Source organism: Protopterus annectens, chromosome 12.part0 (assembly GCF_019279795.1).
Source record: "Protopterus annectens isolate FY-2018-M chromosome 12.part0, PAN1.0, whole genome shotgun sequence".
Taxonomy (NCBI): domain Eukaryota; kingdom Metazoa; phylum Chordata; order Ceratodontiformes; family Protopteridae; genus Protopterus; species Protopterus annectens.
Window position 1 is genome coordinate 97,746,310 of NC_056746.1, and position 16,913 is coordinate 97,763,222.

General features: G+C 38.7%; 1 protein-coding gene across 1 annotated transcript in view; it reads left to right on the top strand.

Annotated features, from left to right (window-relative positions):
• Nucleotides 1-16,913, top strand: part of TBL3 (transducin beta like 3) — an 825,158-nt gene that overhangs the window by 593,834 nt on the left and 214,411 nt on the right. Inside the window, exon 15 of the mRNA XM_044089118.1 lies at nucleotides 7,667-7,897. Within this exon, the coding sequence (XP_043945053.1) occupies nucleotides 7,667-7,897 (231 nt within the window). The remainder of the gene's footprint in view (nucleotides 1-7,666; nucleotides 7,898-16,913) is intronic.

Below are 16,913 nucleotides of genomic sequence, written 5' to 3' on the forward strand. Positions count from 1 at the left end.
TCTATATTTCTGTTTTTGGTTAAGCTAACATGTGGTAATCGATTAGATTTATAAAGAGCAAAGAACTCCTGGGGCAATGAACAGCTGGCTACACTGTTCCCTTCTGTGTCCCAGTACAGGTTACGCAATATCAATCTATTTGCATGATTCTTCAACAATTCTTGCTCATATTCCTTATCAGGTCCTGGCGTATTACAATAATACAGGGTACAGTGCAACAATTGTTGCTTATCAATGTCAAGGGAGGGGATCTTGCTGACTGCTACATTCATTAACTCTTCCGTTACAGTCCCTGGACCAGTTGTAACCAAGTCCTGGCTTTACCAATAAAACATTTCACCCTCTGATTGCACTGCAAAGGTATCAATTTGTCGCTGTGCTTCCATACCCTGTATGGTTGGGACTACTGCTATACCAAATAGCTGCATGAGGTCTCTGCCCAAGAGGTTTACTGGGCATTTTGCAGAAACAACAATTTTGCTTTTTTGTGTCAATCCTGAAACTGGATCAGTTATTGCAATGTCACGGGAGAGAGGCTCCCGATACAGCTGTCCATTAGCTGCTTTAACCAGTATGTAATCAGGTGTGTCTGTGTTTTTTGGTAGTTTGGAGGGATGTATCAGGGTTCGCGATGCCCCTGAGTCGCACACAAATTTGACTTCCCTCCCTTCTACCAAAAGTGTAACTTCTGGTTTTGTGTCTGTTAAATAGAGCTCCAAGCTCAATAAAGCTAGGTCTAATATTTCATCTTCTTCATTGTCACTAACTTCCTGCACTTCCTCTACTCCCTCTATCACATTCTCGTTTATCCCTTCTTCGCTAGCCCCTTCTAGTGATTCCTGACTACCATATAGGTCAGTTCTCACCCTCCTTGTATTCCGTTGTTGCCTTCTTGTTTTTCTTGCAATCCCTTGCCAAATGTCCCTTTTTACCGCATTTAAAACATTCTCCCCTTTTCTTTTGCCCTTCAAAGTCCTTGATTGTTGATTAGATTGTTTGTTTCCTTGTGCATTTTTCTAGGGTTGCCACCTTCCTTCACGGCTAAAACCGGAGCAAAGCCACGCCCCTCGCATCACCAGTAACCCCGCCCACCCCAACCCCCTCTTCCGCCAACATACCGCCTATTTTGGGATGTAACGACAGCATCACTCGACGGGAACGCCCTCTTTTTTCATTCCCGCCGCCTGCTTTTGGCTGATTTACTATGCTTTTCTGTAAAAAAAGCATAGTAAATCAGCCGATTTTCAAACTCCGATAGTCTGTTTCCTTTTTGAAACAGAATACCGGAGTTTGTACAGTGTTTTCTGGACTACCGGAGAATCAGTTTGATTTCCTGATAGTCCGGAAAAAAACCGGAGGGGTGGCAAGCCTACATTTTTCTTGCCCTTTTTCCCGGACTGTACTACATAAACTTCTGCTCTATCTTCTACAGAAAATACTTGAGCTTTCTTTTTCTTTTTGCTATTAAAATGCCTTTCAGCATGCCTAGCATATTCAAGTAATGACTGTAACCTGCTTGTATGATGATCTACCATGTGTTTTGTAATAAAACTGCTTATAGGTGCAATACTGTCCTTTAAAAATGCATTCTTTAACTGCTGTTCATATGGGGAATCTTGTGTTTGATCTTCAGGAACCTGCATTCCACAGTGGTTATTAAAACACTCTAATAGTCTGGCATAATACCGGTCAATAGTTTCACCTTCTTGTTGGATGCATTGATTAATGCAAGTCCAGTCTGCCCGAGGTTTCCATTTTTCAGATATGCGGTCTGTAAGACCTTTTACTCTGGTGTCTAATTCTGCGCTGCTATGTGGGAGGGGTCTTTGTGCAGCGTCACGGGGATTCCAGTTCCCGCTAATCATATACCAGTCTGGCCGTACAATTTGTCTAACTACTTTTTCTACCTCTTCTCCAAGTTATAACTCAGCCTCATTCCTTGTAAATCTTCTGAGAATTTTCTAAAATTAACCTTTGGATGGGGAATTCCCTCAGTGGCTTTCCGGATGTCTTCCGGAGTCCAAGGTCTATACACTAAAATAGTTGGGTCCTGATTGTCCTGACCTGCCTGAGGGTTGGGTACTGGACATATTTCTTCTCCTTCACTTATAGATTGTGAATTCTTAACCATTTGCCATAACTCGATGCCTTCATTTGAGTTACCTGCCTTTGTTCGAGACCTGGTCTCGATGGGATCTCTAATATACGTTTTTATTTTCATGATGCCTCTATCTTCAGTGACTACAGGATATCATGGGGATGGACTAACCTGTTCACTTGCTTCATATTCCGGTAAGGGAGGCGGAGGTGCTGACGCTATTACTAAGTTATTGTCCTCCTTGTCTAAAAACATTGCTTTTGAATTCTTACGGTTTACTTCCTCAATCCACCTGTGTGCCTGGGGAATTCCTAATTTACGTTGCTTTTTTACCCGACCTTTGGAATCGGTTTTAAGCTGTTTGACAAGTTTGATAAGCGAGGGTTTTTCTAATTTTCCATCGAATTCGTACTTATTAACCAATTTTGAATAATATTTAATACGGTCGGCGTGTCGCGACTGCATGTATTTTGCGTCTTCTGTTAATGGTGGATTTTGGGGTCTTTTTGTGCAATTATTACTCATTTTGTTCTACCCTTTGATTGTTACGTAACTTCTCTTAATTTTTTTAACGTGGTACCACGGATTTTGTTATAGTCTTTTCAGAATGACTGCTTACTTATTCTGTTTCTCCTGATCTATGACAAGACAGTAATCTTTTTTGTCCCTGACTTGTAAGAAAAATACAGTCTAACAAAAACAATACATATCTAGTCCCTGATCTAAAACAGAAAAAAGTAGATTCACCTTACCTGAGCCCACGTGATTGATCACCAATTCGCGGAGACCCATCCTTCTGTCACAGATCAGAAAGTGGCTGGCCACTTTTGAACGACAATTCAGTCGGAGGACTTTTCAGATGAGAAGAACCGGTTTAGTTTCTTCCCCATACGGTTTCAACCATCTGGCCCGTCTGATCCGAGGTGAAGAGAGGGTTCTGGTCCGAAGGACCAATCTGTCAAAGGAAAAAACTTCAAAGACCAATTCATGTTAGGTTCAAGCAAGGCACCCTTTATTACTTGCAGCAAGGAGGCAAAGCATGTATTGTACAAGGTTTGTCTAAATTATTAATGACTAGTAGGTTATACTTATACAGTTCTCTTCCTGTCACGTAGAAAATGTTACATTCTATTGCTAACGTAGTTAGACACAGCTTTCTGTATGTTCTACAGAAAATATTGTTAGACTTATTACTGACCAAGTTAATATATCTGTCATTGTGCAAAAACATTTTGAGAAAAACAACCTGGCCTTGGGTTTATGTCAGTCCATTTCAGCATTTCAATTCTTCTATTGTACTGTTCTAATACATGTGTTACATTTTACCTAGATTCAAGGTACGTTTCTAGCTTTAGTACAAGTAATGCTGACTACGGTTTAAACTTTCAAGCATCTATTGTTTTCTTTATCAATAGCTTCTAGCAGCTGTATGTTTTCTCATGGCATAAGCAGAAATCAATATCCCTTTGTTAATTTTCATGACATTAGCAGAAATGAATTACTTCTTTTGTTATTTGCTGACATTAGAAACAGAATGCTTCTTGTTAAGTTTCTAATAGCTGTGCAGATTCATGCAGTGTGAACAGAATAAATGTATTAACCCTTTTAAATCTCGAATGTACTAAATGCACTAAGCATTCATATTACTATTACATAATTTTCTAACAGTAGTTGACTTTGTAATGTATCTTATGTGTGATGCATAGTTGTATGGAATTGAGGAAGTCAGTTCTAACCTGTGTAATGTATCTTATGTGTGATGCATAGTTGTATGGAATTGAGGAAGTCAGTTCTAACCTGAGGTGACTGAACATAGAGAGGATGCACTGCTGCTCCATTTTACATCTTGGGTCGTATCATAAATGTAACTCGGGGAATCTCTTAATTCAACTTGCTGATTGACCAATGTTTTTTTGAGATGAGGTGTGTTTGTTTTGTGGCATGGTAGTGCGAACTTTAGAAAGATCAAGAAAAATTGTGCCTACACATTTTCCAGAGTTAAGCTCACCTCTGATGAATTTATTGAGATCAGGCAGGGCAGTGTTGGTATTTTTGGTAGGGCTAAAGTCTGTGTTGAGCTTAACATGTAAAAATATAACTGAGCAGATAGTGAATAGTTTTTATGAATGTTTCTCCAAGATTTTAGACTATGCAGAAGTAGTACAACACAGTAATGGTTGTTTATATGGGGGGCCCCCTCTTTTGTAGAATGACTATGATGTAATTTTGCACGACAGATCAGTTTATTAATATGGTGAGTGCATATGAAGTGGAGGTGCTGTAATTTTTACAGATTCAAAAAGGATGGTTTAATATGTTGGCTGGATAGAGAATGGATGGACTTTGATTTTCAGACATTCAGGAAGGACAGCGTGTTAATATGGTGACTTGGTAGGGAATGGATCTATGATGTTTAGAAATTCTGAAGGAATAGTTTATTAATATAGTGACTGGGTCAGTAATGGATGTTTCTGTGATTTTTTAGAAATTCAAGAGGGAGGTTATTAGCTGCAGTAGGCAGAGGTCTTGGTTTCCTTGGAAAATTAAAACATCTAATGTTCTTACTGTAAGTATCGCGAAGGTAGAGTTGTGATGTGACAATGGAGGGTAAGTTGTCTGAAGAATGAGTGGAAATTATTTTTTGCTGAGTCAATGAAATAGAAGCACTCATCAACTGAAATATCGTCTAATTGAGAAAAAGGAGTAGCTGGCTATGCTGGAGCAGCTGGTCAACACATTTCCTGAATTTTTTTAGTACTGTTTGAATATCACAGTTGTTGATATCTAAGTAATAGCATTTCTAATTGTGCTACAAATTTCATATAATTTGTTATAATCATATTGGTTACATGTTCTGGGATATGGGCTCCAGAGAAGAAATCTGTATTAAAAAGTAACTGTTTTATTTCTGAAGTTGTCCATAGTAGAGACATTGAGTGGATCTGTTTTTTTTTTTCTAACTGGAGTAAATTTTTTTTTTTGCTCACTTTGCCCTCACTGCCAGTTGATCATCGGTCCTCTTTGGTCATTCAGTGGATTCATTCCCTAGCACTGGGATAAGGGCTGACTGGGAGGGGCCATCATTCAGACAGCCTTCAGAATGGTTCTTGATTTTTCTTCCTCCCACTTTAACCTTCCTGCATTCCCTCGGCATGGCATAGCATAGGTTTTCTGTGAAGGATGTCCCCTCACTTCTACAAGGGGTGTTTTGTTTCATGTAGCCTACTCCCAAAGCACAGAAAGTTGTTTCCCCACTCTACACCAGGGGGATATTGCACCTCCCAGTGTTCTCCCAAGTGCATGCAACATCCCTGCACCCCTGAGAGAACAAAGCAAGTTATACCCCCTCTCACCTCCCTCTTCTGGCTCCTTTGGTTCCAGGTTCTCAAACTGAACCCAGGTCACCTGGGCCACAGTTAGGGCTTTAACCCTCTGCATGACCAAGACGGGCATAACCGGAAAGCATGTATTTAATGCAGCTAGGAAAATGTGGGTGAAATAAGTTGTGCCAGCATTAGTGTAGAGCAGACCAGTCATTTTAAACAAGGTATTGCTTAGAAATAAAGTGTCACACATTTTGAAAGGTTTCATGAAAGACAGATCTCTTGTATTTTGTGGTCCTTACTGGGGTGCCAATCGGCAAAGATAGGAAGTATAAAAAGGTGGTCACTGATGCAATGTGACAAGGTACTAAAGATGGGGATATACAGTGAAAAGATGTCAAGGTCCAGTCTTAGATCCAGTCTTATTAACTTTTTTTCTTTTTTAATAACTGTTTTTTTTTCTCATACGCTGTTTCAGCGATTAGTTGAGTTAGACCAAAAAGTTGATATGCAGGGAATTAGGATGCAACATTAAAAAGTGTCCAGTTTAAATTGAAATCATCTAGTTTTGGTATTTGGTTTTCTACATCACATGATTTCTTTTTTGTTTTTTCAATCATAATATTTGATGACTGGTAAATATTTGTTTTCATATCCAAAAATACATATTCCAGATGGTGCTAGTTCTTAGAAATGTTAATATCATTTTTTTACTCTCTTATATATGTCTCATTCCATCTGTTAGTTTAAATATCCATTGTTTAACTTTTCTTACATTACACCTTTATTTAGAAACTTTAAGATAATTATTTGCTCTCTGCTTTGTTTGTGTGAATGGTGTCTCTTTCCTTCTGTCAGTGTAATTAGTACACATTGCATCACCCTGTTTTTGTAAACAGGTGACATTGGTAACTCCATTTAATAAATGACCTCAGTAAAGTTTGCACAAAGATTTTAGTACCATTTATCCTTATTATATGTGAAATAGTAGCTATGCTTTATGAAGTGTTTTGCCATTTTCAAGGAAACGTAAAAATTCAAGTAGTGTAAACTTACCTAAGAACTACAAAAATACTAAAGATGTTAGTATTTTTAACTGCAAGTGATGTAGTAATGGACAGTTTCTGCATGTGCGTGTGTATGAGAGAGAGAGAAGACCTGACAACCCTGCTTCTGCTTGCTTTCCCTATGTACTTGGTAAACTCTGTGGTTAGCAACATCAGATTATGGGGGCAATGTAATTGTTGAATACAACCCGACAGTATTGGACAGATAAAATGTAATAAACCCAGATCCAGACACACCTCATTAGGACTCTAGAACTTCCAAGGGTGGATCATGGGATGTAAACTTCAGTTCGGTCACAGCAGCTTTGTTGCTTTGTACACTAAGTGCTACAGCATAGTACTGCATTTATTTTGGGGGGGGGGGGGTTATTGGAAGGAACTGGTGTTGTGAAGGTTTTACCATTTTTAGGAAGCGGAGGGATGCACCAAGTTGCTGCTTATGATCCTATTTCTCAGTATGATATGTCTTGTATGTCAGCAGCACTTCTTCAGACTGTTTCATTGGTCATCTCAGAGTACCTTAACTTCTTCTAGGTGACAAATGTAGCACTGATTTCAGGATGGTATGAGGCATATGTAATGATCCATATTTAATGACTCCATCACTCATACTTTGATTTCAGCACACTGTTCACGCTTCCCATGTCCAGTCTGGTAAATGACACCTTCACTGTGTTTCATAGGTATGTGACTGCTGTATTTCAGTGAACTTTAGTAAGAAAACTCCTATGTATTTTATTAAACTCTGATGTCTTGGCAGAAGTGCCTTACTGGAGTTACAGATCTTTCAAAAATATACCAGCTGAGGTGTATTAATAAAAACTGACTAATCAAAGCTGTGGAACAATTAAAAACTTAAAATTTAAGCATGAAAGTTCCATTGCAGTTCAGCTTTCATTTCTTTTGGGTATAGAGTGTTATACTTCAAAATCAACGCTTCCTGTTTTCTCAAATTTATTTCACAATTAAAAATACAGTTAAAGTTCCTTCTTTCATTGTATATGACCTTGTACAAAATGGCCACTTTTAGTAGAATTGGCATCCCTAAAGCATGTATTTTTCTTCATTTTTAGCTTGCAGTTTCTGTCTGTAGACATGTTTTATTTTTCTTGCAGCTTGCTGACCCAAGTAACGAGGTATTAGGCATTAATACCAAATCTGTTTTTGTTTCCTTGCAGGATGTAAACAGCATCACCATCTCTCCCAATGATAAGCTTTTTGCAACAGGCTCCCAAGATAGGACAGCCAAGCTGTGGACAATACCAGACTGCTCGCTACTTGGAGTTTTTAGGGGCCACAAACGTGGGATTTGGTGTGTCCACTTTTCCTCTATGGATCAGGTCCTAGCTACATCTTCAGCCGATGGAACTGTGAAGCTATGGAGTCTTCAGGACTTCAGCTGCTTAAAGGTAACCACTTTGGTAGTATCTATATGTTTATTACTCACACATTCAACTTACATTTCTTCCAGATTTCTGAGAAGAAAGTGGAGTAAATTTTAGCCTCGCTTCATGGAACAGAGAAATTGAACTACCACTGCGACCCAGATGTCTGCAATTCATTTAATGACGTCAGCACCGAGTGAGGCAAGGAGGCAGATGAGTGAAGAGACATGGCCCTTTCCCTTCTCTCTGATGGTGTGAAGAGGGTGCACATAGTTCGTGGCACACTCGGTGGTATGATTTCCCTGATGGAGACTAGGGTTGCCAACTTTTCATGTCAAAAATTCTGGACATGTACGTGAAAGCAAAAAAGGCATGCAATTTTTATTTTTATTTTTATTTTACATTTGTTGACTGGGATAGTCCGACTGGATGCATGTCCATTTTCAGCGGAGGCCCGGGGAGAAAAGCTCCAAGGGTAAGCAGATACAACATTACATAATACCAGCATTGCATATTACAAACAGACAATTTACAGAGATTACATAAGTAAGCAAGTTAAACAAGTTCCACAGGTTACAGTTAATCCTGAGCACAAGTCAGGATTAAATTAAATTACACCGTAAACTGGTTAGCAGATTTTTACACATTCTAGAGAGAGTTAGCCAGGTTTGATACATTGACATAGCCAGTTAAGTGACAAATGTTGTTTGAGTCTAGTTTTAAATTGACCTAAGGTGGAAAGTAAGGTAATATCAGCTGGAAGAGAGTTCCAGGATCTACTTACAGAGTTTGCAAAGAGAGAATCACCGGCTGTGTTATTAATTTTGCTAGTCTGAATTAGTAGTTTGTTAGAGGATCGAAGTGGTCTAGGATTGTTATAGGGGGTGATGATATTTTTAAGTGCAGGAGTATTGTCCAGATTATAGAGGATTTTATAGGCCATAATCAGTTGGTTATACTGGATTAGGCTGGGTAGTTCAAGCCACCCAAGCTGATTTAGATTGATGCAATGATGTGTCCTAAAAGGCAGCCCAGTGGCAAACCTGGCAATGTGGTTGTAGCAAGTTGAGAGTTTGTTAAGGACAGTCTTGTTCAAATTCGAGAGTAGAGGGGATGCATACAGAAGGGTTGAAAGAAGGTGAGAGTGAGCTGTGGCGATTTTAGCTGGAGGGGTTAGGAAAGCTTTTATTCTGTAAAGTGACCCTAGTTTTTTATTGATGGTTTTGATAGTTTGGTTAACATGTAGGTCAAATTTTAGATTATTGTCTATGATGACACCTAATAGTTTTGTAGAGGGGTCAGGGGAGATTATTGTGTCATCATTTGATTTTGTGGTAAAGGGGAAAGCGGTAGACCTACGTGTTGGTGAAAATAACAGCATTTTAGTTTTTTTGGGATTTAGGATCAGATGATGTTCAGAAAGCCAGTTTTCTATTGTATTAAAGGTGGTCTGGGTAGCTGACCATAACTCTACTGGAGATGTGGCTGAGCAAATCAGAGTAGAGTCATCAGCATATTGGATACAGCTGACTTTTGGGATGACAGTATAAAGGTCGTTAATGAAGATGGAGAACAGCAAGGGCCCTAGTATAGAGCCTTGTGGTACTCCAAGGGTGTTAGGTAGAAGGTTAGAGAGTTTGTTCTGCCAGAGGACAGCCTGCTGTCGACCATTCAGGTAGGATTGAAACCATTGAAGGGCTCTAGTATCTAGACAGAATGTTTGCGGGGTGTGGATTAAAAGTTGGTGATCAACCATATCGAATGCCTTGGAAAGATCCAAGAAGAGGGCTGAGGATATATAATTATTGTTGCGATTATGGTTTATGGTGTTGGTAAAGGCTAGGAGGGCTGAAGTAGTGCTGTGATGAGGACGGAAGCCATGCTGAGTGTCTGCCATAAGGTGATTCTAGATTAGGTGGTACATGAGTTGTCTATGAATACATTTTTCCATAATCTTTGCAAGTGGAGAGAGTATAGCCATTGGCCTGTAATTCGAGAATTCAGTAGAGCTGCCTCCTTTGTGAAGTGGGATTACATAGGATATTTTCCAGATGGTGGGAATTTTAGCTTCTACTATGGTTCGATTGATTAGTATTGAGATGGGGTAAGCAATAGCATCAGCTGATTTTTGTAGGTACTCAGCAGGGAGTTGATCAGCAGAAAGTGTAGTGGGTTTTAATTTTTTGATCAAGGTACGGAAAAGTGAAGTGACGACTGGTTGGAAGCGGAACGCGAGTAGGTTTCTAGGGGTGCTACTTTCAGGACCAGGGGAGCTAGGAGGTAGTTGGCTAGCTAGGGTTTGAATTGTCTCAGTAAAGAATCGGTTAAAACTGTCAGAAACATCTTCAGGGGTTTTATCAATAGTAGCAGCAGGGATTGGGGTTGAAGTTTGTTCAGGATGTAGTAGATTACATCTAATTTACATTTAATTTTGGTGCCCAAAATACAAAATTTTGCTTAATAAGGTTTGGAATCATTAATCTCTCTCTCTCTCGCATTATTTTTATTAACTGCAACTTACATTTCTTACTTTTTTTCTGGCTGTAAACTGTAAGATTTTGTATTTACACAGCCATGGAACAACAAAACATACCCATGGGTATGTTTCTTTCCTGCAAAATCTCACGTTTCTACAAAAAAATGTCCAACCATGGGCATTTGAAAAGGTGGCAAGTGGCAACCCTCTGCTTCCCATTACATTGGACATGTCATATGATCTTTCTTTATGCTTAGTTGAGCTGAAAGTACTTTATTCTGCTTAATACTGAAAATGTATTGTCTGCTGACACTGCCTGTCAAGAACTTGATGCTTGAATCATCTTGCTGTAGGATGGGGTAAAAAATTGCAGATAATCTTCATGAGGACGTACAGCCTAAACAAAGCTAATTGACAAAATAAATAGCTAATAAATGTATTTCAAAAAGATCCCTGGAAAACATAGGCTGGGGTGGACACAATAGAAGGAGCTTGAATTAAAATTGGCATATTTACAATTACCCAAAAAAGTGGATAATGTCAGGAGACAGTAAAATTGAAAATAAATATTATATAGAAAAATAACAAATAAACCATTTTGCTCAATTCACTAATGCTGAAAAGGAAACTGACAGTACTTAATAGATGCGAAATTATGGGGAAAAAAAAGATGCTGAGTCAGTGAGCTGATGCTAGGTGACTTCAACCAAATATGTGATTGTGAAGGTCTGAAGGAGGCCTATGTGCTAAAGACTCACAGGGTTTTTACTTCATTTAAATGTACACTTGTCTTTCATACATGACAGCAAACCTCTCCATTCATAGGCTCCTAGCCAAAGAGAATAATTATCCTGATGCTTTAAAACTGTAAGTAGTTCACAGAATTCTGTCTCACTGTTGTGCACACACACACACATACACACACACACACACACACACACACACACACACACACACACACATACACACACACACAAAACATGAACATGCATATACACAGCTGCACACATATGTAATATGAAACTTTATTTTAATTGCTAGTGCTAGATACACCATTTTTGTTGCATGCATATTATAGCAAAGTTAACACTTTACAGTGTTAAGGAAGGGCACACAAAATATTGGTTTATAATATTTTTTCACACACAGTTGCAGTTCAACCTAGTTACAACAGAGGAAAACAAACTCAGGACAGAGGAGAGGACACTTGTTTTATCTTCTCTTACACAAAAATTAGAAAACGCAAAGCACTTCCTTCAGAGAAATGGATAAGCAAATTTAAATCAATAGCCCTTAGCCCTAGCACTGGCACTATTACTGGCTGAATTTTCTAGTCAGTTAATATGTCTAAAGTATAGAAAAGTTCCCATGCAGAATCAGATGCAGTCTAAACACACTCTGTGACATAGTTCCTTTAGCAGTCTGCAGCTAGGATATGCAATGCATAATCAGCTTTTATTATACATTTTTGGGGTCTTTTGAATATTTGCAGATAAACAACTCTGTACCCTTTAGCCACCCTCTGAAAGCAGGATCAACAGTTCTTCCAGTACAGTTTAGCTAATCTGCTTAACAATGAAGGAAATTTGCTGAAGTATATATAATCCAGTAAGCAAAACTTCATAGTTTTTTTCTTCTGCTATCAGCAGTTTAGCAAACTCAGCTTTCCTTTTACTAATTTTGCATTTTACAATACCCTACTTTTAAATATATTCTGCTGATGAAAATTTACAATTTTACAAATAGACCTTAGACTTATCTTAGTCTGTTAGACTCCTCATCTACAAGTTGATAACTTGGTACAGAAACGATGCAACTGGTTCTACAGTAAACTGATAATTTGATAAGTAGAAGGTGTGACTGCTTGAAGTAAACATGGCATAATGGGATCAGCCTGGATCCTTTTTACCGGTGTGTAGTACTGCGAGTGTTAAATGACCTGCTACACCTCCACAGCACTGGTTACAGCAGCAGCTGCACGCACTGCTTTGGTGGGCTTGCTTTGGCTGCAGTTGGTTCTGCTGCTGGATGGCCATCAAATCTCCCACTCTCTGAGTTGGAATGTAATATTTACAGTTACATTAGGATGCTCAATGACTCAGTGCTCTCCTACTCCTAGAGGTTTCTGGGGCTTACTGTTCTTTTGTTATAGAATAGAAGTCTCCTCTGAGGACAGTTCTAAAGCCATCCAGTGTTAAGGACGTCTCCCACTTGAATCCCACAAGGTCCTTCTCCTACTGTCCTAACACTTCAAACAAATATATACCAGGTCCATAAACTGTTATTGTTCCATGACTACTGTCTAATGCTCTAATCCCTGTTCTTCTTAAATGAATATTTTTGCAGCTCTCAGCAATGACTTTTCTTTGGATACATAGTGAAAAATCTGAGAACACGACACGACAAAAGTTGACTTTTACACATAGTTCAGCTTTCACAAGTTCAGGCCTTAATGCGATTTCTCTCATCTATACATTCAACATGGGCATTGCTAGTAGGAATAGCAAAAACAAATTTGATGATTCGTTTCAAGTTAGGTACATTACAACCACTAAAGAATTCAACCTATCGTTTGTCAACTTCAGCATGATTTGCCTTCAGCTTTAGAATGACTTGTTTCAAGCACAGATACTCTGCATACAGTTCATCTCCATCAACAGTCACACCACAGGCTGATACTATCTCTAAAATGTCAGAAAACCAGCAAGGCTCATCAAGGTTTAGAACACGCAGTTTCTTCAGCAGACTTGTTTCAAAGTCAAACCACTTATCTCTAGGTAAGCAATCGCTTGATCGTACACTTTCAGTGCTTCTGTTTTAAATGATGACACCTGGCTGTTGGGCATAAATCTGAAATTGTTAACAGCAAAGCCAAAATATTGATAATTATTTCTCTCCACCAACTCATTGTGTACTTTTATCCATCACAGCAAAAAGCTGTGTGATATAAGTTGTGTTTGACTCCAGCTGCTTAATGGCCTGTGTGAACACTCTCATGAAGGTGCAGCTACAAAATGGATGTAGCATTCTGGGACAGAAAGTTCATCATTCTTCAAAAACCCATCTTCCTGATCTGAAATAAAATTCCAAATCAATTTATTTGTTTCCTGTTTTCCTTCACTGATGAAGTAAATCTTTACAGCTGTCCAGCATTTTATCAGCCTTTCAACTGCAGGTTCAAGAGACAACCAACGTACAGGAATATGACGCAACAAAGCAACGTATTCTTCCCCTGCAAAGTCATAGCAAGATTTCAGCTCATCCAACCATTTAGCTGATGATGAAAATTCGTTGTACACCTTGACAATCAACTGCTCAACATCATAGCTTAGCTGTTTGCATGCGTGTTTGGCAGTGTTATGCAGAACATGGCAGTTGCAGTTTGCTTTGATAAGACGTGGCTGTTTGGTCTTTAAATTAATAAAAATGGAATGGTGCTTGCCTTAGCTGACCGATGCATTATCAGCACAGTAGCTGACTAAGTTTTCAACGTGCAGACCGTTGCCTTCTAGCACTTGTAAAATCTTGGTTGTTACTCCATCTGCCGTGTCATCACTGTCCAAATAGAAATCAATCAAACGATCAGTGACACCTCTGCTAGATGAAAAGAACCTGACTGACACCGGATACATTTTCAAACTGCCTTTGTTTGAAGCATCCGTTGCTAATGAGAATGGCTTATTTTGTTGCAGTTCCCTTATAGCCAGCTCCACGTAATGAGGTGATAAAATGTTTTCAGTGAATGACTGCTTTGCTTTTTCCACAGGACATTTTTTTGCTCAGTTTGGAATTGGAAAATGTTTGGCAAAAGAGTTTATTACCACAAGCCTGTGAAGAGTAGCTATGATGTTGTATTCCATGAAACGTCATTGCTAATTCAGAAGCAGTAACTACTTCTTCATCCAAACAGTTGGGAGTAGGAAAGAAATGCTTCACTGTATTTCACATTTTTTGGCTTTCAAAGTTTCGTTTGTGCTTGTCACCAGCTGCATGTTTCCAGACGGCTGTAAGTCCATCAGTTCTGACAGAAAATGAACAGCAGCAAACTTTACACCAGGCAAAGTCGACTTTTTTATTGTCCCGGTATAACCATGATTTGAAATCTGAATCCTTTAGCCACTCCTGTCGAAACACGCAAATTCGTTGTTTCTTTTAAGGTGGAGTGTCTTCCTCATTAGTCGCACATGTATGCAGTGAGGTCATCTTCTTCACAGGTGCAGGAAGTCCATTATCCATTTCAAGATGTGATGCAGCAAATCCTGTTTGTCTATTAAATTTCCTAGTAGAAAAGGAAACCAATATCATTTACTGCCCCTCGTCAACAAATAAGTCGATAGAAGAAAGTAAGGGTGGGGAGACGGGACACGTTCGGGTTCAGATCATCAGGAGGGGACACTAACCAAATAAACCAACCTGTTGCAGTGAGACGGATAGTAGACTGTGGAGAAAAGGCTAGAGATGTGGACAGAGTCCAAATGGGCATTTCTAGATTTGGAGAAAGCATACAAGGTTCCAAGAACGTTGATGTTGGCAGAGCTAAGATAGTTCAAAGGCTCCAGAAACAGTAGACTTCATACAGGCTATGTACAGTACAAGAGCCCAATGACACAAGTACTGTTGAAGTACAAACAGTGTGGACTCAGAGGGATTTCCAGTGGGTGTGGATGTGCATTAGGATGTAGTTTTGCACCCAGTACTGTTCATACTGGTGATGAACTACACAATTAGCAAACAAGTTGAAGGGGACAGATCAACAAAGTTGTTGTACTGTTATTGATTCAGAATGCAATTATGTACAGTCTCTCTGCATGATTGAACAGTTTGAATTATATATAACATATATATAAATATATAATAGATGCATGAAACCAAAGTCCTGCCAACAAGGGAGCGCTACAAAAGCATTAGATGCAGCCTGGGCATCCAGATTCCATAATCTTAACAGCTTATTCCAATACACACGCTAAATCAGACTGCTGAACAACAAACCTATAGCCTAACCCACTAAATGGGTTAAACATTATGTGCAACAGTATGTCATTGCTATTTACATAACTGTCTACATAGCTCACCACCATATACGGCTCTATCTGCCCTATAAAACTATAAACGTTAAGTGTATGGCATACATAGATACATTGGTGATGGTTGGTGGTAAATTTTTTTACATGTGTTCCTTTTTATCTATAGTACTGCTTGTTATATATTCTTATATTTCTACTGTGTCTTTTCCTGTTGTATTTGTTTTGTTTCTGCTGTAGAAAAAACTTTCATTTTTTTCTTGCTTTATTTTTAGTATCTTATTTTGATTGCTATTTTAGTATTTTAAATTATTAATTTAATCTATTTTAGTATTTTAAATTATTAATTTAATCTTATCTTCCTTCTGTACTGCTGTCATTTCACTGACAACTACACCATTGTGCAGTCTTACAACAACAGACTGGATTGAGCTAGCTAAGTTAGTGACAAACAATGCATAATCCCATTAACAAACCAGAAAACTACCCATGCCTTCTGCGACTGTAAATGGCATTATCGAGCACTACTAAGCAAGCAGAATTCTCTGCTCCACAAAAGAAAGAAACCGCTGTTTGTAATCCAAATCAACGCAGCACGGAACTCACTATACTAAAAGGTGTCAAAAAAAAAAAACACCAATACTCTCTCTCCCTCAAACTGACAATTAAAACTCCTTCAAATCACAACTAACACACAATGCCTAAATTTGGATTCCTTACTTTGCTCTTGGACTTTCCCAGGATAAAACTCTACAACTACAAACATAGCACCAATGTTCTGCTTTCTTTTACATTTCAACTAAACTCTAGACTGCCATATATTCTTCTCCCTTTTTCCCCACTGGTTTTCAATGTTACTATACTTTCCACACTGCTACCAATCTATAAACTTCAAATCTGTCTGCCTTTGTATAGTCACACATTTACTACTCCTACTGATACTGACTGTACAGTTCAAAGGAAAGTACTATGAAAATGACACCATTCCATTAATAATGCACTGTGCACTAACTGCATTTGTGTATTATTTATTGTTTATTATACCTTCTGTAAATATGCAATGAAAGTTATTTCTTCTCTGTCTGTAATGTATCCACTGTACTTACTTACCTACAATAATTGACTTCTACAGACTTGACTTCTTTCTGCCTAAAAGATAATTAATTCCCTTTTGTTGTTTTTCCGCACAGTCACCTTCGCTTTTTCTTTGCATAATGGTGGATGTTGGCTGCATGGTGTTTTATACATGCCTCTCTCTCGTGAGGTCTCACCATCTCAGGAGCTGTCAAAACTGTAGGATTTCAGTTTGCGTTCAATTCTGGTGTGGTGCTGAATCAGTGGTAATTGGTTCTCAGCTTTCACTTGCAAACTGAGATTAACCAATCAGCTTCAGAGGAAATGTTGTCATATGAATACATAATTCAAATTGCAAATGCAAATGTAGATTGTAGATGTGTAAGGGGTTAAGGACCCCGTTGACCCGCCGGAGAGAGGCTTTGTGGAAGCAGGGCAAGTGCATGTAATTGTAAGTTGCTCTACATTT